This window comes from Euprymna scolopes, chromosome 31, assembly GCF_053919585.1.
Source record: "Euprymna scolopes isolate OS-2025 chromosome 31, ASM5391958v1, whole genome shotgun sequence".
In the NCBI taxonomy this organism is placed as follows: domain Eukaryota; kingdom Metazoa; phylum Mollusca; class Cephalopoda; order Sepiida; family Sepiolidae; genus Euprymna; species Euprymna scolopes.
Window position 1 is genome coordinate 74,492,009 of NC_136512.1, and position 24,239 is coordinate 74,516,247.

The 24,239-nt window shown below is 35.8% G+C and overlaps 1 protein-coding gene across 1 annotated transcript in view; it reads left to right on the forward strand.

Moving 5' to 3' along the window:
- The window catches only part of LOC145255822 (uncharacterized), a 382,839-nt gene that overhangs the window by 231,867 nt on the left and 126,733 nt on the right, over positions 1-24,239 (forward strand). The window contains exon 5 of the mRNA XM_080114540.1: positions 18,470-18,591. Coding sequence (XP_079970666.1) covers positions 18,470-18,591 — 122 coding nt within the window. The remainder of the gene's footprint in view (positions 1-18,469; positions 18,592-24,239) is intronic.

A 24,239-nucleotide genomic window follows, 5' to 3' on the forward strand; every position in this document is an offset into this window, starting at 1 on the left:
AGACAAGGGTTGCGCAATCTCCAACCACACCTCTCCTGAATCGGCACTGTTTGAGTCCAGTGGCAAAGAGAAGACAAGGACGACTGAAAACAATGCCGAGATAAACAGAGAGCACATACAACACCTGGAAGTTACAAATGGTCACTCATTTAGTATCGACCAGGTTCAACGTTGCTTAACTTCAGTGTTCCAAAGGGAACCGGTGTGTCAACGTGATTATGCCGTACACGAGTTTCCAGATATTTATCGTATGGGCACTTTTATTGATAGCACACAAATGAAAATCTAGTCCTAAGTTTAAAGTACTCTTCTTCGGCTGCAATGCACTTGTACTCTCCAACAACTTCTGTATGGCCCCTTGAAAGACCTTTCCTCACGTGGATGCCTTGGAAAAACAAAGTCTATAGAAATAAACCCTGACTAAAAGTACCCTCCCATTATTTTGAATGTTAGAGGATAAGTCTCCTTGCTTATTCGGCTGCTTGAAGACTTGGATAGAAAGTACCAGTCAATAATCCATTCTTAACAATCAGCCCGACAGGTGCGAGGTCAGGAACTGGTCTAGTACCTGTCGGACTAAGGTACGCTGTCTGGATATTAACTAGGAGCCCCCCTCCCGGCTTTCGGATGGGGCAATTTTATCGCTTGTTGCCTGATGCGTCACTAGCAGGGAATGCTGATGGGTATGCCCAGGCAATTTTTGCTACGTCAGAGTGCCGCCCCTTTAGTAGCGCTGGCTGGACATCTCCACTTTCCGATCTTGTGTCACATCTTGCTGAGGTTGGCAACAGAGTTAATTTCAACCCTGATAAAAAAATCCGATTTTGGAGTCCCGATAATCGAACGGTGAAGCATTGCAACACCTTTCCGGTAATTCCTGCAGCTCCGATCGTATTGGCTTACCTGTTTGTTGACTTTGGCTGCAATGCCGAAAGGGGGACTCTGGCAACTGGGCAAAGTGAGGTCTCCTTATTAGTCGCGCAGACCTACATCCGGAGAGACAACTCCAGCTTGGACTTCATAGCCACAGTGTTAGATATTGACCGGGCAACACCGAAGGTGTGCTTGTCAATGAGTGTTATGATTATTTAAGCCAAAAATTTTCATCTGCTAAAAAATGTTTTAGAATAATCAAAACATTTAGAATAAATATGTATTTACGTTAATTGAGAATGTAACTTAAAAATGTTATCATAACATACTTAATAAAACGTCAGGTGATTATCTTAGTAATGTATATTAATGGCGTCATTTACTTTTTGAGATACGTGAAAATTAGTTGAGCCGTAGTCGAAAGAGGGACAGAGGCGGTCGTCAGATCGTGATGGCTCCGAGTAGAGGGGGACAAAAATGGCGATGTTCAGAATCAACGTTGCAAGTTTTCAAAAGGGAATAACACTAGAATAAAAATTGCCGAAAATAAAACCCGAGGCTCTGTTGTTTCTTGGGAGGAATTTCCATTGCGGCTTCCCGTCAAACAAGATTAAAGACGGACCAGATATATTCCCGATTGGCCAGATGTTGAAACCCCAAATAAGCGTTAATCGTCCTTTTTAGTTGTAAAGGTGTTTATCTATATTCTTGTCCCGTCATGAACAGTATCTAAAGGTACGTGCACACATAACTAACTCTAGATATACGAACACACGTATACACATATATACACTCTAATACAATCTAACCACTAGACGACACACGGTATATATACCACAACATTAACAGCTGTTAAATAGACGCTATTTATATACACTCACCCCGTTACATAACAGCAAAAGACGCTGCAGTGCACCAGACTAGATGCAGAACACCATTGTCTTATTAGACAGAAGGTTGTAATGAATGTTTGAGTCGAGTATTTTCCAACTGAGAGAACACACCAGTTAAGAGATGGTGCGAATTACGGTGTCAGTGAAAAGGAGCGTTGCCAACTTTTATTTAGATTACTTCGCGATGTCTATCACAGGTACGCTCATTTACGTCGAATTGGTGATAACTATCAGGATCTCTCGTTTTTGAATACCGAAAAGGGGAAAGAGAAAATGGTAAATGAGAAAACAATGGTAAATGGGAAAATAAGTCGATATATATATATATATATATATATATATATATATATATATATATATATATATATATATATATAAAATAAATTCCACAGCCAAACAACGTCGCAGCTCACAAGAGCCATGACAGTCAACGAACCGGAAGTCTAAGACTCGAGTTTCGCCCTCATTTGGGCTCATCAGTTAGACACATCAGAACTCAGGATTCGAAACCCTAGCCTCTTGCATGTGAGGCAAGCACTCTACCAACTGAGCAAACGCCCCGCACACAAGAATTTCTATTAACCAACACAGATTAATCAAACCGCGCCGAAATCCGACTGTGAAACTCGAGTCTTGGACTTCCGGTTTGATGACTGTCATAGCTCTTGTGAGCTGCGACGTTGTTTGGCTGTGGAATTTATTATATATATATATCGACTTATTTTCCCATTTACCATATTATTTTCCCATTTACCATTTTCTCTTTCCCCTTTTCGGTATGAGCTGCGACGTTGTTTGGCTGTGGAATTTATTATATACTATCTCTCACATTCTGAAAATCATATATATATATATACACTTAATTGATAAACAAGCCATTGTAGCACGTTCTGGATCCATGTGATTAAATTAATTATTAAATCATAGTCGCCTTCGAGTAATCAATGAACCGAAAACACAAACGGCCTGAATTACCTCCCATTAACCATTATAAGAAACAAAATCGATCTAGTTTCAAACAGAATTAACTAGCAGTACTTAATAACTTAATTGGATTATCTCCCTTCAATGACACAAAAACATTTTTCAAGTAGAATAACTATGAATTTTCAGACAGTAAATAGATTATAACACTTCACCCGAAATTTTCTACAAGGTTTATATATATTTAATACACCCATTTTACTTTATTCTCATATTCAATCAAATACTAAACCTGAAATGGTCTTAAATCCATGTACCAATAAAACGACAATCTATAAACATTACTTGCCACTAATACGAAACTAAAACTAACCGTAACATCTTTACAAGGTTGTTACGAACATAATATATATATAGATACCAAATTAAAAAAAATTCTTTTTACAAAAAATCAATCATCGGGAAATAAAGGAATTTAGGAACCCAACAAATGGGATGTATAAAAAAATTGTTTTCTTAAATGGCTTAGGGCTCCCCGTAGAAACTTTACATAACTCTGTTCTTAAATAAGGATACGAAAATTAGGCGATACATTAATATTTAAATGGGCTTTTCCGTAACCACAACCAAGGTAAATGTTTCTCGCATGTTTTTCCCGTTAGGGACTCCACTCTTTTTTCTTTCTATTCAAAAAATGCTACATTGCCAAAAGTGTGTTTATTCAGAAAGTCTGAAGAAACATAATTTTCAAACGATATAATGCTTGAAATTGTCGAACTGGACATTGAAACAATTGTAACATAAAATGAAATACACTTTTCGTTGCCATCAACACCTTGTTTTGAAGTCTTGATTTTGCACACACAGTATATATATATATAAATATATATATATATATATATATATGTGTGTGTGTGTGTGTGTGAAGTCATATACATACAGCCCTGTTTCGTTGTATCACAACTCATAAGTGCTGCTAGACTAGCACCTCACCCAAACCAAGGATTGAACCTACAACCGTCGTGTTGACAGTTCGCAGTTCGACCACGGAAACGATGCCCGCAAATAACCCGTCGGAATGTCTATTTAAATAAACATCCGCCACCACTTTTACAGTGCTCAAACCGCCTGTTTGTAAACAAACAAAAAAAAGAGCTTCGCATTTTTTTCAGCCAATTAAATAGTGGGTGAAATTATTTACGACAGTGCTCTACCCAAAGAGGGGGCGCTTAAAATATATTTGTAGTCATCGACATACAGTCCTGTTTCGTTATATATATATATATATATATATATATATATATATATATATATATATATATATATATATATATATATATGATTTTATTAAATGACAGACTCTATGTGGCCACCATTGTTTTGAATACACATCACATTTAACTCACTCATTGTAAACTCGCAATAGTACATCTGGGAATATTTGTGCACATGAATTGATAATGCGGTGCTTCAAATGGTTTATGTCTCTTACACTTTCTTGATACTTCAAATGACCCCAAAGACAGAAATCAAGAGGGATTAAATCAGGGGGTCTAGGAGGTCACTCAACTGACCCACGTCTATCAATCCAGTCATCTGGAAGTATTTGATTCAAGTATTTTCTCACTTGAATGCCATAATGGAGTGGGGCACCATATTGTTGGAAAGTTACCATTTTCGCTTAACAGTGATGAAAAAAAGCTTCTTGCAACACGTTCAAATACTTATTGGCATTAAGATTTCCATCAATGAAAATTGGTCTAATAATTTTGTCACACCAAATTCCGGCCCACACCATCACTTTACCAGCACCTTGCATTTTTGTTGACCTTCCCCAACGAGGGTTAGCTTTACTCCAATAACGCATATTTTGGCGATTACCCTCACCATTGACGTAAAAGCCTCGTCGGTAAACATGATCTTTGAAAAGTTTTCATCATCCCCCAATTTTCCAACTACCGATTCACAAAATTCCAGGCGTCTATCTGGATCATCTTAACTTATCTGGTGCAGCATTTGTAATTTGTAGGGATACCATTTACTTGTTTTTTAAATGCGTGTGATACTTGGTTGACTAACCACAATTTTAACAGACAGCTTTGTGTTAATGCTTCTAAAACTGTAGCTGCTGTGTTTTCAACTTCAACTTTTCTCTTCAAAAGATCCAGTATTTTTAACCTTAACAAAAGGTTTTGCTATAGTATCGTGTGTTATGTTGGTTCCATGTTTTCTGTGAAATTCTTTAGCAATCTTGCGGCTACTTCCAGACATCAATATGATTTCAATTCGTTGTTGTTTTGTCACTAACTAGGATACCTAAAAATCTAAAAAAAAACTAATAGAAATAAAACATATAACTAAACAATAGCTACTTGATTTATTTGTATGAAGACTTTTGAATCACCCAAAAAATTTGTATGGAGACTTTTCGCTTTTAAGTGCAAGATTATTTATTTGTTTAGTTTTTTATTAGTGATTCTGTGGTATTTTCTTTCCGCTCCCTGAGCGCTTTTAAAAGAGGTTACCTGCCCTTTGCCCTTATTTAGGACGTATTATTTTCAATTATTATTTTTTTTATTTATAAAATATTTGAATGTGTTCATTCAAATATCTATTAAATATTTTTATGTGCATAAAAATTACCCATCGGCATACATGTTTCTAAGTATCACTTGTCATCAGCATGGCTAAATTTTTTGATAAGGATATGTATATATATATATATATATATATATATATATATATATATATATATATATATATAATTTGAGGTTATTGTTTTCTAGAGGTTAAGTAACCGATGAATTATAACGAGGTTAACACAAACGTGCTCAATACCGAAGTAGAGCAGGGTATACTCTTTATTTGTTCTTACATAAGAAGTAATATTTTGCTACACATTCATGAGCATGTTTCGGCTAGCTAGCTACTAGTAATTAGAGACTTTTTAGGCGATACAGCCAATACGAAAGCAAAGTTTGCAATGCAAATATCAGGTTTTATTTGTCACAGGGAGTTAAAATCAGGAGGTTCCGTCAGATTCTGGGAAACATAAGATTTGGTTCTATAAATAAGACCCAGTAGGGTTGTGGATTTGAGCCTGTGCTGAGATATGGGAAAGGATAGGGGATGTAAAAGAATTGTATTCGTATGTGTATGATAGCCGCTTCTAAATTTAAACATACTCGTGTGTATAAGTTTATTAGTCGGGGAATGTGAATTTGACATATCTATGCTAAAACAGGTTTCAGATTTCATCGAGGTCATTCAGTTATAAAAATGCTTGTATTTGACTAGAATTTTTATGTAGTGCCCTCTTGTATATCCCCGCTCCATTTATCATCCCTACCCACATCAATTCTGCATTAATTAAATTGTTTTTTTTTACATGGGGATCACCACTTATCAAGGCCCGGAAGCCACTCGAGGATAAGGGTTATTTTGTGTACAATAATCAATTGGATAATATCGTAGTAATAGTTGGTATTGGAGATTTGATAAAGTGTCTTACTTAAGGGGGCGATTAATCAGGAATTTGTTTATGTTGGACTTGAAGACATTCAAGTTGTAGCTAGGTGGGAAGCAGGCAAACGGAAAAGAGTTCCACAGGCGTGCACTTCTCAGAAAAAAAGCTATGTTTATGGAAACTACGTTTTGATTTAGGTAGAGATAAAGAGTGGGGGAAATTACTGCCGGTGGTTTTAGATAGACATGTGTTTATCATGAAGGATTGGCGAGGGGGGACCAGAGATTGGAGCTCGGACAAGCACCTGCCATGGAAATAACGATAAAACAAAGACAGGCTCGTAGCGTCTCTTCTGTGGGGGAGAGGTTGCAGGGAAGAGAAGAGAGTATCTCCCACTAAGCCACGAAGTCTATTTTGTACTTAGTCAAGGCAGGATAGGCTGCTTATTGAAGCTCCAACCCAGATGTGGCAGTAGTACCCCATCTTTGAACGTACTTGGCTTTTATAGAGATAGAGAATTGCATCAGTAGCAAGATATCTTCTGGAGCGGTAGAAGGATCCCACCATTTTCCCAGCGGCCCGGGCAACAGACTTGATATACGTGTTCCATTTCAGATCAGGAGTAAAGGTCAAACCCAGAAGCTTGTCAAAACATGAAGCCTCCCCAAGACGAGAGCCATCCATTTCAATTGATGCTAGATGAGGAACAGAGCGTTGATGATGTAAAGTTAGGAGCTTGGTTTTAGATGGATTAAAAGTAACCAGCCATCTCTTCCCCCAATGTACCACGCGCTCGAGATCAGAGGAGAGGAAATCAGAGAGAGCTTTGTCATTTACGGCCTTTGATGTGTTGCCATAGATGGTCGTGTCTTCAGCATAGATGTCAACGAATGATTTAAGTATGTGTTTAGAGAGATCATTGATGTAGATCAGGAAGAGAGTTGGGCCCAGGATGGACCCCTGAGGGACTCCAGTATTAATACTGTGGGCCTCTGATTACTGCCCATCAACCACAACTATTATGAATCGAGATCAGAGAGAAATGATTTAATTATTAAGAAAACATTTCCAGTTATACCGTAGCTGGAAATCTTGTGAAGTAGGCCCTTATGTCAAACCTTATCGAAGGCCTTTGATATGTCAAGGACAATTGCCCTAGAAAGGAAGCCTTTGTCAAGAGATTCACTAATACTATGGGATATAACTGTAAGCACATAAGCTGTAGACCTAGCAGAACGAAAACCATATTGCATGTCACTAAGGAGGTTATTTCTGCTGAGGTGGTTGACTACTTCTTTATTTAATATGGATTCCAGTAACTTACTCATGACATACAAGAGACTTATTGGTCTGTACTGAGAGGGGGATGACTTATCACCTGAGTTCTTAAATACAGTGCATACTGACGAGGTTTTCCAGGGTGTTGGAAAGCACTTCTCCTTAAGGCAACGCTTAAACAGTTTTGTAAGTATGGGGGCAAGTTCTGGTTGAAGCTTTTTCAACACTATAATTGGAATGCCGTCTGGGCCAGTTGCTTTACTGGAATCAAGGTTCTTGATTAGTTTGGCGACCTCGTGCACAGATATTTTTACGTTGCATGGCGTGTTGTCTGTTGTAGGAGGAAATACGGGGAGTTGATGACCTTCGTCGCAGAGGGTAGAATTAACTTGAAAGTTCTTGGCAAATAGTTTCGCGTCTGATGCTGATCAGATGACCTCAGTTCCATTGATGATGGTTGGGATAGAACGCACGCTTCTATTCAGGATCCTGTTTGCTATTTGGCAAAACTGGTGGGAACCAAGCCGCTGCTCAGCTACTTTGGACTTGACGGACTGAGCATATAGCTCTCTTGCATTTTTTATTACTCTTTTACAGTGGTTGCTTACAGTCCTTAAGGCAGCTTTAGTCTCAGTACATCTATTACGTTGGTAGCTATGGAAAAAGTGATTTCTGTGCGCAATGGCAGCAGCACATTCTGGGGGAGAACCATGGCTGGATGTAAGGTTTTTGTTGGAATTTTTTGGATGGTATGAATCGGTGTATGCCTACAATTAACCATTCGGTCAGGTCTGATACTATAGAGGATACATCCTTTTTAAACATGAAATGCAGAGGTAGGTCAGATATGAATGTACGGAAGCTATCCCAGTCAGCCATAGAGTATCGATATACAGTACGGTGGAGAGGTACATCTGAAGACTTATTGGATTTCATTTTTATCTTAACTAATACAAGTGAGTCTTAACTGATACAACAAAATACGATATTTATGCATATTTTACCCCGGGCAACGCCGGGCGACATCGTTAAGTTAATATATATTAGCTATATTTTAGTTAGATATTGAGCTTGCCTTTTGTAACTGACATTCGATCCATTCGTGAATTATTTTGATCTATATGAGTGTTATTCATATTATCATAATCTGCAAAACTGACAGCGGAACAGAAAAGATTTAACAGAAATAAAAGAGTGCACAAAGGGGAGACAACTCCTATTGAAACATAATATGAATAATAAGATTAACTCAAGTCGATCAATAATGATTACAGTACGGTGGTATCCATGGAGACCAAAACGCTTATAATATAGTTGAATACTGGAGTCGAGGTATATATATATATATATATATATATATATATATATATATATATATATATATATATATATATATATATATAGTAGAAATGGTAATTAATAAAAACTAAAGAGAGTGCTCAATACTGTTGTAGAGCAAATATGCGTTTTATTTTTTATTACCGTATCTTTCCGTTAAGTTCCATTATTGTTTCAGCTACACGGCCGTTTTTTTGGCCGTCTGTATCTTCCTCAGACTTTTACAGGTTTTTCTGTAAAAGTCTGAGGAAGCTACAGACGGCCAAAAAAAACAAAAAACAAAAAAACGGCTGGGTAGCTGAAACAATAATGCAACTTAACAGAAAGATACGGTAATAAAAAATAAAACGTATATATATATATATATATATATATATATATATATATATATATATATATATATATATATACAGTGATGATCATATTTATTGGCACGGTAAAATAAAAGTTAAATTTTGTCTAATAAATTCTAAAAAAGGGATTAAATTAAAGAAAATAACAAAGTATATTATGTATTTTTAATTGATTGATAGGTATTAATCAATATTAATCAACACAATAACACTGTTTGATTGAAATTTGATATGGGCCTTTGTAGCGACCTAATGATTATGGTATCCGTTCAATGCACAGGGATTAATGTTAGTCACAATAATACCTCTCTTACTCTCACTTTTTCCCGGAAAGTACGTCACCGATCTGGATGAAATTTTGCGTGATGTGCCGGTTAGATGCACAGTAATGGATCAATCGGGTTTAATAGAAAGTGTTATTTAATGCAAAGATAGGCACCATCAATTTCTTTATATTTTCAAGTCTTGAAAATTCAAAAGAAAAAAAAGGGTAATTGAAACTTTTTTTTCATTTTTTTTATTGGTTGATAGGTGTTATTTCTTCTAAGGAGTTAAAACAAACAGTCGGTTGCATTTATATATTTTATTACTTTCATTCAAATTCAGTAAAATGAACGATTCTGTGTCAAAGCCAGAACGTGTGGTTCGTTTGATTTGCCTGACAACGAAATTATTTTTTTAATTAAGAAGCATGCTAAACCGACCACACGAACGTAGGCATACTCATACACAAACTATAATAAGCGTTACGCATACACATTGAGAGAGAGAGAGAGAGAGAGAGAGAGAGAGAGAGAGAGAGAGAGAGAGGTGCTGAGAGTAACCCCTTAACGCACAGAAGAATAGGTAGCAGCAGTATAATACACTCACATAAATTCAATCACAAACACAACCGACTGCAATAATCTAAGCAATTAATGGACTTGAAGCCGTGCGAAATGATTAGTCTGTTAGTGACGCCATTTGTATTTTTTAATAACCGTTCGTTTACACAGAGAAGAATCGAATTCCAGAATATAAGAATGTTCTGCCAGTCAGAATGGGCGGAATATGATGTTAATAGCTATGAATCGGAAAAGGGAAAGCTTATGTTATGTCTATGTTTATGATCCAGTGGAACCACATTATCTGTTGAGAGTGTAAATTTCCTCCCGCTCTTAGCTGTTGGTAGGAGGACTAAATATTTAGAGGAAAAAATAAGAACTCTTTCCTCTAAAGATGTTACGATTGTGATGGTGTTGCTCCTAGGAGGTAATGAAACATTTTATTATAACGACCAAATGTGTCTAAAATGGCGTTTTGAAGTTACGTAAGATAGTGGTTAATAGACTAGAAATATTATATTTGTATATGGCATCTGTTGTTGCAAACCTATGGTACTTTGGTGCAGAGGAGAATTTCTGCAAGAATTTTATTATAAAAGAGATAAAGTACTAAAAAAATAATTATATATATATATATATATATATATATATATATATATATGTGTGTGTGTGTGTGTGTGTGTGTGTGGCCTGGCAACCAAGTAAAAAGACCTTAAACAAAATTCATCCCAAAGCAGCAAAACTAAAGCTGGCTTGCCATGACACTATATATAAATATGTAGGCAAATTCGGGCATATTTTATTAGTTTGACAAGATAGGTTCATTTCATCACCTATCATAAAATTTTAACCTTAGAATAACCTGCAAATTTTCATATACTTTCGTCCAAGTGAACCAAAGAAATGAGAATTTCGATATTCAATTCATCTACCAGTATATATATATATATATATATATAAATATATATTGCCGGCAAAAAGAAAGTCCGCACTTGTAATTTTTTCAAAAGCTGCAAATTTAAGCTAAATTTAATGTAACTGTTTAAAAAACTATACCTCATTCCATTCGCTTTTATTCCTCTATAATTTTATCTGTTCATATTTGATTTTTAATTGACATATTCTAGTGTTCACCTCAATTAAAATAAAAAATAACTTCAAATTGATGAGGCAAAAAGAAAGTCCACAGCTACAAATTCGCTTAAAACCAGCTTAAATTATCGTCCGTAAATCAGTTTAAAATATGCACCAAAAGGCAACAAACCATCTCTAATCGTAATTGTTGTTGTTCCAGGTTATACAACGTAATATTTAGTCCATATGCTACGACTTTCTCTTAGTGATCGCCAGGAGTTCATTAATCACCACTTTTCCGGTTTATCCAATCAAGAAATCGGCCGCAGATTGATATGTGATGAGAAAACGGCACGAAAGACTGTGAAAAAGCACCAAAACACCGGAAGTGTTCGTGATGCCCCTAAATCTTGTCGTACTAGAGTTACTTCTAACAAGAAAGACAATGCTATCAAAATCCGCAGCCTAAGAAACAGATTTGAAACGGCTCCCCAAATCCAACAACAGTGCAATCTTGTTAAAAAGTGCTCTCTTTCTACTGTCAAGAACAGATTAAAGGAATTTAATTTGCGAGGATATGTTGCAAGATGCAACCAATGATTTCTGTAAAGAACAGAAAGCGCCGTCTGGACTTCATCAGATGCAATGAAGATCATGACTCTTCATATTGGTCAAAAGTGCTTTTTAGCGACGAAAACAAGTACGTCCATCGGAGGAAAGTCGAAGAATTTAATCCTAGGTGTTCAGTTTCAACTGTGCAAGTGGGGGAGATTCAGTTTTAGTGTGGGACATTATTAGTACCAATGGTCCAGGACCTATAGCTCGCTTGCAAGGTCGAATTAATTCGACCAAGTGCATTAATATGTTGACTGAGCATTTTCTACCCTACTTTGGTGGGATTTGGATGGTAATCCTATCTTCATGCAGGATAATGCTCCCATTCACACAGCTGGCAATGTCAAGAGGTTCCTGGAAGAGTATGATATTCCGTGTTTGGATTGGTCAGACCTCAATCCTATCGAAAACGTATGGCATTACATCAAGCAACAGCTACGCAATGATACAATTTCAAATTTGGAAGAACTTTGGATACAAATTAAAGAAAAGTGGGATGCCCTTTCACCGGGGTATTGCTGCAGTCTAATTCAAGGAATTCCCAAAAGATTGCAGGCTGTCAAATTGCAGAAGGGCTATGCTACTAAATATTAACTAGTTCATTGTGTTCCTGTTGTATTTGTGTTGCATTAATGTCTTAAAGTTACATTTAAATAACAATTTTCCATTGTGAGGACTTTCTTTTTGCCTCCTCAATTTGAAGTTATTTTTTTAAATTGACGTAAACACGAGAATATTTCAATTAAAAGTCAAATATGAACAGGTAAAATTATAGAAGAATAAAAGGCGAATCAAATAAGGTATAGTCTATTTAAACAGTTACATTAAATTTAGCTTAAATTTGCAGTTTTTGAAAAAATTACAAGTGCGGACTTTCTTTTTGACGCCTATGTACAGGTATACCACTTTTTTTTGCCAATTTTATAAGTTTCGAAATCTCGGCGACTATTGATCAGAATTTAATAAACAAATGTTCGTTGGAAAGCTAGTGACCTGAATTGTGTAATGGGCTATGTGAGATTTGTCCTTAAGGTCGCACATTATTGTTTAAAAAAATGGGGAATCACTTTTCTATATTAAATGAACATAAAATGAGCACCAACTTTAGGCCAACTTTTTTTTGGGGGGGGATTTGTTATGTTTTTAGGGGTGGTGTTTATTATTACCTGGTAGGCCAGCATAAAACTCACCTTAAAAAATTTGTCGTGTGTTCTGAAAACGAATATCGCATTTAAATTTTCCACAAATATGTATTTTTCCGGGTATTAAGCAAAAATATGCGCGCTTGCGCGTACAACAATGGCCCCCACTTATAACATAAAGAATTACATTGCTTACTACACGGAAAAAATACTTATTTGCGGAAAATTTAAATCCGATATTCATTTTTAGCACAACCAAAAACCTATGCAAAACAAGTTTTTTTAAAGGTAGGTTAGTGTTGGTCCACCAGGCCACAATTACCAAATAAATACCATACTCCCCCCCTACCAAAAAAATGAAATAAATAAAAAATAAATAACAGACGGCACCACAAAAAAGTTGACTATAAAGTGGATGTTCATGTTACGTTAAACTAATATAGAAAAATTATCCCCCACTTTTAAAACTAGAATTTCTTCATATCTTGGAAACTACACGTTTCCTGGGATTTTAACTCCTATTTTTGGTTTCGTCACCCTCGAAAACCTTTAATAGTTGTAATTTAAAAGACGTTTGTGTAGGTGGAAAGATACTGCACTCTTACGAATATTTCAATTATAGTCATCCACTATTTTATTTATATATATTTAGGCAGCATTGTTTCTCTAAACATATATATATATATATATATATATATATATATATATATATATATATATATATATACATACATATATATACATATATATATACATATGCACATATATATGCATATATATACATATATACATATACATATATATGCATATATATACACATATACATATATACATATATATACACATAGATATACATATATATACATATATATATATATATATATATATATATATATATAATTTGAGGTTGCTATTTTTCAAACGTAGAGTAGATTTAGAATTCCGTTTTCGAAAATAAAGGTTGTTGCCTGAAGAGGTCTCTAGTTAGTAAATACTAGTAGACCGAAACATACTCATGACTGTAGCAACAAACTACTGCTTATATAAAGACAAATTTTATATATATATATATATATATATATATATATATATATATATATATATATATATATATATATATGGAATATTTTATTAAATAAAATAGACGTTTTTTGCCTATTAATTCTATTTTCGATCCTTTCCAAGTTCTGAATAACAGTCTTCATTTCTGGCGAGAACTGCCTTATGTAATCACCATATTAATCATAAGTCCGAGTACTTTCCAGTCCTTTAGGATTCATCGTCAGGAATGAATTAATCTGTTTTTGAACAATTTATATACGTTATTTTTTCCTCTTCTCTTTTCTTCATTGGTAAATTATTTTATTTTATTTATTTATTTTAACCTTTTTTTATTGGTTAAAATTAACAGACTCCTGAAATGTTTGCAAAGCTATTAAAAAGCTTTACAAACATTTCAATATGTTATTAGACACACCCTGAAGTGCTTGCAAGGTTATTTTTTAAAAAGCTTTGCAAACATTTCAGAATTCTGTTAGTTTTAACCAATGAAAAAACAAAAAGGTTAAAACAAATAAATAAAATAAAATAATTTACCAATGAAGAAAACAGAAGAGGATATATATATATATATATATATATATATATATATATATATATATATATATATATATATATATATATATATATATATATAAATTGTTCAAACCAGTTAGATTAATTCATCCCTGACGATGAATCCTGAAGGATTGGAAAGTACTCGGACTTCTGATTAATATGGTGATTACATTAGCCAGTTCTCACTAGAAGTGAAAACTGTAATTCGGAACTTGGAAAGGATCGAAAATAGAATTAATAGACAGAAAAACATCTATTTTATATTATTTATATAGATTAAGTGCATTTATCAAGAAATGCCAAGACTGCCAAGTGGATTTTTAATATAACATTGTCCTCCACCTTTGTGGGCGCGGGCTTAACTTTTCCCTACCTCCCGACCTTGTGTCACATTTTTCTGCAGTTAGAAGGAACTAAAAAACATCATTCTAAAGAATTGGCCGCGAACTATTTTGCGGTTTGTTCAAAACCGAATACAAGCAATTATATCTCTAAATGGGAGTGGGGCCTAAGTGGGAGAAAAGCAATAGGGATAAACTTGGGTATAAAGGCCAAGAATAATGTCGCCCATGTATTTATGGCCGCCAACTGACTTTTTTTTTAAGTTGTGTAGTTATCATGTGCCTGATGTAGTTGCTGGCTTTGCGAACATTTTTTGAGAAGCCTATAAACAGTAATCTTAATTGATCTTTTGATTAAAGGATTAGTTACAGCGAAACAGTGGTCACGTGGGGATTAGATACAATGCTCCAGTTTGTAGATAATCTAATCCCGATGCGTTCGTTGCGATTTCTACGTTGGACTTCGTCTGGGATGACCTGGTTCCTCCCTCCTCTCTCTCTCCTGTTTTTTTTCTCTCTCTGAACATTTTTTGGACTTCATCTTGAATGACCTGGTTCCTCCCTCCCCTCTCTCTCTTTCTTCCCTTTCTTTTTCTCTCTTAACTCCTCTACGCACATGATCCTCCCTCTCTCTCTCACGCATATGTCCCTTTCTCTGTCTTCCCCTCTCTTTCTTTCTCTCTCTAAACTCTACGCACATGGCCCCTCTCTCTCTTTCAAACACATACTATTTTCTCTCTCTTTCTTCCTCTTTTTTAACTCCTCCACGTACATGACTCCCCCCTCTCTCTCTCTACCACAATACCCTTCTCTCTCTTTCTTTCTCTATCTTTTTCATATAAGATACTAGCTGAAAGACTCAACGTTGCGCGTGATGATAAACGAATGTCTCATCTTCCTTTATTCTCATCGAAATCAGTGCAATCGACCCTGTTTTTCAATCAAATCAATTGATTGCCTGCTCCAGTTTGGGGCCCACCGCGGCCCACCCGAAAATTTTTTCTCATGCCTCACCTAACTGATTTAGTCCACAGTGATCGGACTACTTCTCTTCTATCTCTGTCCTCTCTAACGCGCCATCCCCTGTCTACGCACACGTTCTTTTTATAACCCTTTTCCTTTTCCCTACGGTGACGTCACTTCGATCACGGTTTGACATTTGTTTGCACGAGTCCGCGTTCTGTAACAAACTGACGCAGATGGATAGGTTACATCTCTCGTCTCGATCGTTGTACTCATGTGTGATATTATCGACGTTTCCTTCCGCTACCTCAGTAATAGAAAATAAACAAAGGGGGAAAAATAACAAAAAAGAGCAAATAAGTTTATCAGCAGAACAAAGGTATAGGAAGTTATATTTCACTGTAGAGTATCTATTGTTGATTTTATAAAAATATTTTATACAATGACTTGAATTAAAGTTTAAAATGCAAAAGTCAAGTACACTGGTTCAATTATGCTCTAAACAGAAACATTCATTTTGAACGCGCACTTGTCATATCAAAGAATCATACAGTTTATTTTATATATCGACATATTCTGCTTGTACGACAATAAAAATTCTCAAATGCACTTGTAATGTTACGCTGTACAAGGTGTTAATTTTAATCAAAATCGTCTGTTACTTCTTTCGTCGGATTATTTCTATTATCGATCATCGATACTTATCGAAGACGTTCCGATACAAAACTTATGTAAAAACACTGGCAGGCACATAAAGTCCATTAATTTGAAATTTTAAAAAGATTGGACCGGTAGTTTAGGAGTCCACAGGGAACATTCTCTCTCTCTCTCTCTCTCTCTCTCTCCTATACACACACGGACAAAATTCCTTTCATACAATAGGTATAGTAGGTATAGATATGTACAATTAGTTTATTGAAATGTGGATAAGCGAGAAAACATGCTAGTAAATTTTTGTTTTACAAAAGTCACCACTTATCAAGGCCTGGGGGCCACTCGAGAGTAAGCGTTAATGAGTGTCGGTAGTCAATGGGACAAGATCATAGTATCATTACTAGTTGAAAGTAGTTAAATTGGGTTACTTAAAGGGGACAGCTCATCATGAACTTGTTTACGTTAGACTTGAAGATGACCATATTGTAGTCATCTGGAGTTCAGAGTTCCACAGGCATGCTGTTCTAAGAAAGAAGCTTTGCCCATGGAATTTGCGTTTAGGTTTAGGTACACATAAAAAGTGGGGTAAATTATGGATAGTGATTTCAGCTAGACGAGATTTTTTCGTGAAGTTTAGAAAGGAGGGACCATAGACTGGAGCTCAGACGAGCACTTATGAAAATGACGATAAATCAAAGACAGACTCGCAACGTCTCTTCTGTGGGAAGGCAGGATAAGTTGCTTCTAGCAGTTTCTGTCCAGTGTGGCAACAATATTCCATCCTCGAACGTACTTGGCTCTTATGCATCGGCAGTGAGATATTTACTGGAGCGGTAGAATGTCCCACTATTTTTCTAGCGACCTTAGCAACGGATTTGATATACGTGTTTCATTTCCGGAGGAGTAAAGCTTGTCAAAACACGAAGCGTCCCCAAGGCGAGAACCATTCATTTCAGTTGATGTCAGATAGGGACCAGAGCGTTGATGATGTAAAAATAGAATCTTGGTTTTAGATGCATTAAAATTTACCAGCCACGTCTTTCTCCATTGCACTACGTGTTCAAAATCAGAAGAGGAAGAATTTGAGACAACTTGGTGACACAAACACACCATTAAAGTTAAACTTAGATATTTCGGTCAAATAGTTCATTCTTATCTATTTTTCTTTCCTATTTAAAATGTTTATAGAAAAAAACAAAAAATGATGAACATATTACACCAGAGATAGGGAACATTTTGGAGTGTGAGGACCAAATAGCTATGCTGAGTATAGAAGACCAACGAGCTTTGACTGTATTGCCATAGACGGCAACAATGCTTCAATTGTGCTCTGAACAGAAACATTCATTGTGAACGCGCACTTGTCATATCAAAGAAGCATACAGTTGGTTTTATATACAGGCATTTTCTTCTTGTACGCAATATATAAATAAATATGTAAATAATTTTTTGTGTGTGTAAGAATATAATATGAATATATTTAAATGATCTCACTTTATTTACTACGGGAATACAAGAAAGAAAGAAAAGAGAAAAATTTCAAACGTATTTTACAAAAAACGAAAATTATTATGCGGCGAAAAAAGCAAATTAATATTACATACAATTACCAACAATAAAACCACCACCACAAATTAATACACACACACATACACACACACACATACAAACAAATACACACGCATATACACACCCACAAATACGCACACATACATACACACATATACACACAAATACACACACATATACGCACAAATACACAAACACACATCTACATACAATAATCACATGTACGCACAAATACACACACATATATAGACAAAATACACACACATATATACACAAATACACACACATATACGCACAAATACACAAACACACATCTACATACAATAATCACATGTACGCACAAATACGCATACATATATAGACAAAATACACACATATATACACACAAATGCACACACATATATAGAGACAAATACACACACACACACATATATATGTATATATATATATATATATATATATATATATATATATATATATATATATATATATATATAATAAATGTCAGATACATTTTAATTTTTTACTATTATTATTTCTTTTAGATTTGAGCAGCTTGCACGCCGAGTCAATCACATACGAGAAAAAAAAGACACGTGGCATTTATTATGTGGATTTACCCGAGACGGCAGAGGAACACACACCCTTAAGCAGCACCTCTTCCAAGGTAGGTAAATAAAGAAGCGCACACGGACGCACATACCGGTGCACAAACGCGTGCACAATGGCGCTAGAAAATATAGACGCATAGGCGTAGGTTTTTGTTGCAAGTGTATGCTATATCGCACTTCTAGCACAAAAATTTGTAGGCCATATATAATGTTAAGATCTTGGAAAACTTGTAACGTTTCCCACGTTTACATTTTTAATCTTTTTTTTTTATCTAAAAAGGCCTGGTCGATACGGCGCCAAATAATCTTCTGAAACGTTACCTACTTCACATTTTTTACTCTTTTTTCTAAAAAGGCATGGTCGATACGGCGCCAAATGATCTTCTATAACGTTACCTACTTAAGATTTTTTACTCTTTATTTTCTAAAAAGGCCTGGTCGATACGGCGCCAAATAATCTTCTGAAACGTTACCCACTTCACATTTTTTTACTCTTTTGTTTTATAAAAAGGCCTGGTCGATACGGCGCCAAATGATCTTCTATAACGTTACCTACTTCACATTTTTTACTCTTTTTTTCTAAAAAGGCCTGGTTGATACGGCGCCAAAATGATCTTCTGAAACGTTACCCACATTTTCACAAACGTTAACATATAGACACTCGGAACCCAACACGTTGTCGCAGTCTACGTCGCAAAGAACATAGGACAAGTAATAACTCGACTCATTTTTTCCCCTTGTAACAACAACATTTATTTCCGGGTCTTTTCTCGAATAAACCGTGATCGGACTACTTCTCTCCTATCTCTGTCCCCTTGAATGTCCCCCCCCCTGTCTATGAACACGTTCTTTTTATAATCCTTTTCCTTTTCCCTACGGTGACGTCACTCCAATCCAATCACGGTTTGGCATTTGCATGCACGCGTCCGCGTTTTGTTACAAACTGACGCAGATAGATAGGTTACATCTCTCGTCTCCATCGTTGTACGCATGTGTGATATTATCGACGTTTCCTTCCGCTACCCCAGTAATAGAAAATAAACAAAGGAAAAAATATAACAAAAAAAAAGAGCAAATAATAAATAATAAATAATTTTATGAGCAGAACAAAAGTATAGGAAGTTGTTCTCCAAGGTACACAGAGAAAAGCTAAAATAGGATTGTTAATCAATGTATGTTATTAATTGGGACACAAGGACTGGACAATTGAAGTTAATATATTTAGAGTTTGTTTACGGAAAGTTTTAAGAGTGACAATGTGTTTTGCGGCAGTTTACGACAGTTAAGGACAATTTACAACAGAAGACTTCAACGTAGATTTAGTGTTTAGAGGATTGTTGTCCACGATTGTATCACACACGTACCCAAAGTCCAAGACAGCACAGAATGTGTTGACGTATCTTGTTTCTAACGAGTTTGTGTTTTGGGTGGTTTTATTTTTTTATACTTGCACAAAAGGTCGCTCGTTTTAATGGTACCACTTACGTATTCGTAACTCTAGTTTTGAAAAATAGAAGGCTTTACTTTTGAACGACCCCCGTGTATGAATATATTTATAAACCCTGTGTATCGCTTTATTTCAAGTCAATACTTTTTTAACTTTGAAATTTCTATGAAACGAAGAGAAGAATCGCTGGAAAACTATGACAAGTTTATTTCCCTGATTTTTGTAGAATTTGAACAAATATTTCCAAAATTATTCTATTTTTTCTATTTTATGGTAAATTTCTTATTCAGTTATATATAACGCTTTATACCAATCCGTTTATTTATGAAGCTCGATGTATGTTAATTATAACTACACCGCATATACAAATAGATGGCAAAATGTCTATATTGACAGCACCTGTTTCGTAGCGCAGAAACAATCATCTAATGATTATGTCAATTTTTCAATATTTTCAGTCCTGACTAATAAGTTATTAACTTAAAAAAATAAGAAAAAGAATTTGAGTATAATCCGGAAACATCTGAATATATATATATATATATATATATATATATATATATATATATATATATATATATATATTAGTAATTTATGTGATTAAATGAAGTAGTTATATATATATATATATATATATATATATATATATATAGTCTTTGAAGTTTTTAACCTTTAAAACTATACAAAAAATATTTTTTATCGTTCGTTAGAAAAGCATCTAGTCAGTAAGTCATTTAATCACCTGCAATCACTGCATCAACTCGCCCTCGAATTTACTATAATAGCAATAATTTATTTTTCAAGGGATCATCAGTTGATTACCATGAAACACTGTTTCGGGGATATATATATATATATATATATATATATATATATACATATATATATACATATACATACATATATATATATATATATATATATATATATATACATATATATATATATACATATACATACATATATATATATATATATATATATATATATATATATATATATATATATATATATATATATATAAACTAAGACTTCGGGGTGACATCCTATATTCATAACTCTCCCAGCACACAAGATCCAGCCGATTCCGTAGTTCTTGATCTCCATTAGGCAAATAACAAACACGTTAATAATCTAATTTTCTTTATTGTGTTACGTCTTATTACCGAATATTCTATATCTATATTTTGTATGTTCTCCATTTTCTGTGGTATATGTGACCTCTATAAATAACTCATGAATCCCAAAGAAACCATATGGCTCCTGTTGAAAACCTTGACCTCGAGGTAAAAAACCCCAAATAAAACTCGTTATTATTCGATTGAAGTTAGTTATTTCAGGAAATGTGAAAGTGCGATAAAGTGCTATACTTAGTAGAAGAAGAGGGAGGGGAATAATAGAAAGAGGAGGGGTAGAAGGTGAAGGAGAGAAAGAAAACAAGGAGGTTAGGAATAAGAAGGAAAAGGGATGAAGGGGAGAAAGAGGAGGTGAAAAAGGGGAGAAGAAGGGGAGGATGGAAAGGGAGGAGAAGGAAAGAAAGACGAGAAGAATAAAAAGAAGAACAAGAAGTGGAAGGGGAGGTGGGGAGGAAGAGGAGATGAAGAAGTAGGAGAAAGTTAGAGAAGAAAGAAGAAAAGAATAAGAAACAAAGGCGAGAACGAGGAGATGAAGAAGGAGAAGGGAGGAAGGGAAAGGAGAGAAAGAGGAGAAGTATGAGGAGTTAAACGGAGAAAGAGCAAAAGAAGGGAAGTAGCAGAAGAAGAGAAAGAAAGATAAGGAGGTGGAGGAAAAGAAAAAAAAATCAAAGATGAAAAAGATAACGAATTATACGGAAACGAAGAAAAAAGAAGTATAGAGCCAAAAAAGTAGAAAGAGATGATGAGAATAAGAAAAAATGATGGGAAGAAAAGGAGAAGTTAAAAAAAGAAGAAAAATAGGAAGAAAAGAAGGAAAAGAAGATAAAGTAAAAGAAAAAACAAAGAAGATGAAAGAAAAAGAAAAACAAGAAAGAACATAAAAATAAGACAAAAAACGAAGATAAGGATGCAGAGGAAAGGTAAATAGAAGAAGAAGAAGAAGAAGAAGAAAAAGAAGAAGAAGAAGGGGGAGGAGGAGAAGAAGAAGAAGAAGGAGGGGAAGAAAAAGAAGGAGAAGGAGGATGGGAGGAAGGAGGAGAAGAAGAAGAAGGAGGAGGATGATGGAGGATGAGAGGAAGAAGGATGAGGATGAGGATGAGGAAGATGATGATGAGGAAGAAGAAGAAAAAGAAGAAGGAGTGGAAGAAAAAGAAGGAGAAGGAGGAGGAGAGGAAGGAGGAGGAGGATGGAGGATGAGAGGAAGAAGGATGAGGATGAGGATGAGGAGGATGATGATGAGGAAGAAGAAGAAGAAGAAGAAGGAGTGGAAGAAAAAGAAGGAGAAGGAGGAGGAGAGGAAGGAGGAGGAGGATGGAGGATGAGAGGAAGAAGGATGAGGATGAGGATGAGGAGGATGATGATGAGGAAGAAGAAGAAGAAGAAGAAGTAAAAACAGATATGGAATATCGATTTTAGGTCATAACCAGAAGTCGGTATCGATTGTTGAAACTAAAATTTCCTTTAATGGAACGAAAATTACTGATTGATCTTTCATTTGCATTCGAACGATGACGTCACACACGAATTCATTTTCAATTGTTATCCAATTATGTACACTGCAAGGCCAATCTGTTTCCGGATCCATTTCGCGCCACACTCTAGTCGAACGATGATATACGAGCGACGTTCCAAAACAAATGCCTCCCATTTTTTTCATTCCACCCGAATGAATCGGAGGAGATTGCAAATTGCATTATTATGATGACTGGACTTATGGATTCATGACATTTTTAAAATTACATTTCACCTTAAACAAGGCAAAGTGCCATTCTGATGTAGGGGACTATAAGTTGTAGGGATACTATGTAGGGAGTTGAGCAGCAAGATGTCTTTTTTTTTTTTTTTTTTACACAGTGATCACCACTTATCAAGGCCCGGAAGCCACTCAGGGATAAGGGTTATTGTAAGTACATCACGTTAGTGAGGAGATTTTATGAAGTGTTTAATTAGGGGGGCGGCTCATTAGGAATTTGTTAACATTAGACTTGAAGACATCCAAGTTGTAGTCCGGAGGGAAGCAGGCAGACGGAACAGAGTTCCACAGGCGTGCAGTTCTAAGAAAGAAGCTTTGCTCATGAAATCCGCGTTTTGATTTAGGCACAGATATAGAGTGGGGGAAATTTTTCACAGTGGATTCAGCTAGACGGGTGTTTTTCGTGAAAGATTGGCGAGGGGGGACCAGGGATTGGAGTTCAGACGAGCACCTGCCATGAAAATAACGATAAAACAAGGATAGGCTCGCAACGTCTCTTCTGTGGGAGAGGGGTTGCAGGGTAGAGAAAAGGGCATCCCCCACTAAACCACGAAGTCTATTTTGTACTCTGTCAAGGCATGATAGGCTGTTTTTGGCAGCTCCTGCCCAGATATGGCAACAGTATTCCATCCTTGGCCGTACTTGGCTTTTATATAGATAGAGAATTGCATCAGTAGTGAGATATCTTCTGGAGCGGTAGAAGGATCCCACCATCTTTCCTGCGACCTTGGCAACAGACTTGATGTACGTGTTCCATTTCAGATCAGGAGTAAAGGTCAAACCCAGAAGCTTGTCAAAACACGGGGCCTCACCCAGACGAGAGCCATCCATCACAATTGATGCCAGCTGGGGATCAGAGCGTTGATGATGTAAGGATAGGAGTTTGGTTTTGGATGCATTAAAGGTAACTAGCCACATCTTCCCCCACTGAACCACGCGCTCGAGATCAGAGGAGAGAGAATCCGAGAGAACTTCGTCATTTACAGCCTTTGATGTGTTGCCGTAGATGGTCGTGTCATCAGCATAGATGTCAACGAATGATTTAAGTATGTGTTTAGGGAGGTCATTGATGTAGATCAGGAAGAGAGTTGGGCCCAGGATTGACCCCTGAGGGACTCCAGCATTTATATTGCAGGCCTCCGATTTTTGTCCATCTACCACTACTCTTATGAGCCTATCAGAGAGAAATGATTTAATGATTGAGAAAACATTTCCAGTTATACCGTAGCTGGAAATCTTGTGAAGTAGACCCTTATGCCATACTTTGTCAAAGGCCTTTGATATGTCGAGAGCAATTGCCCTAGAAAGGAAGCCTTTGTCAAGAGATTCACTAATCCTGTGGGATATAACCGTCAGCACATCTGCGGT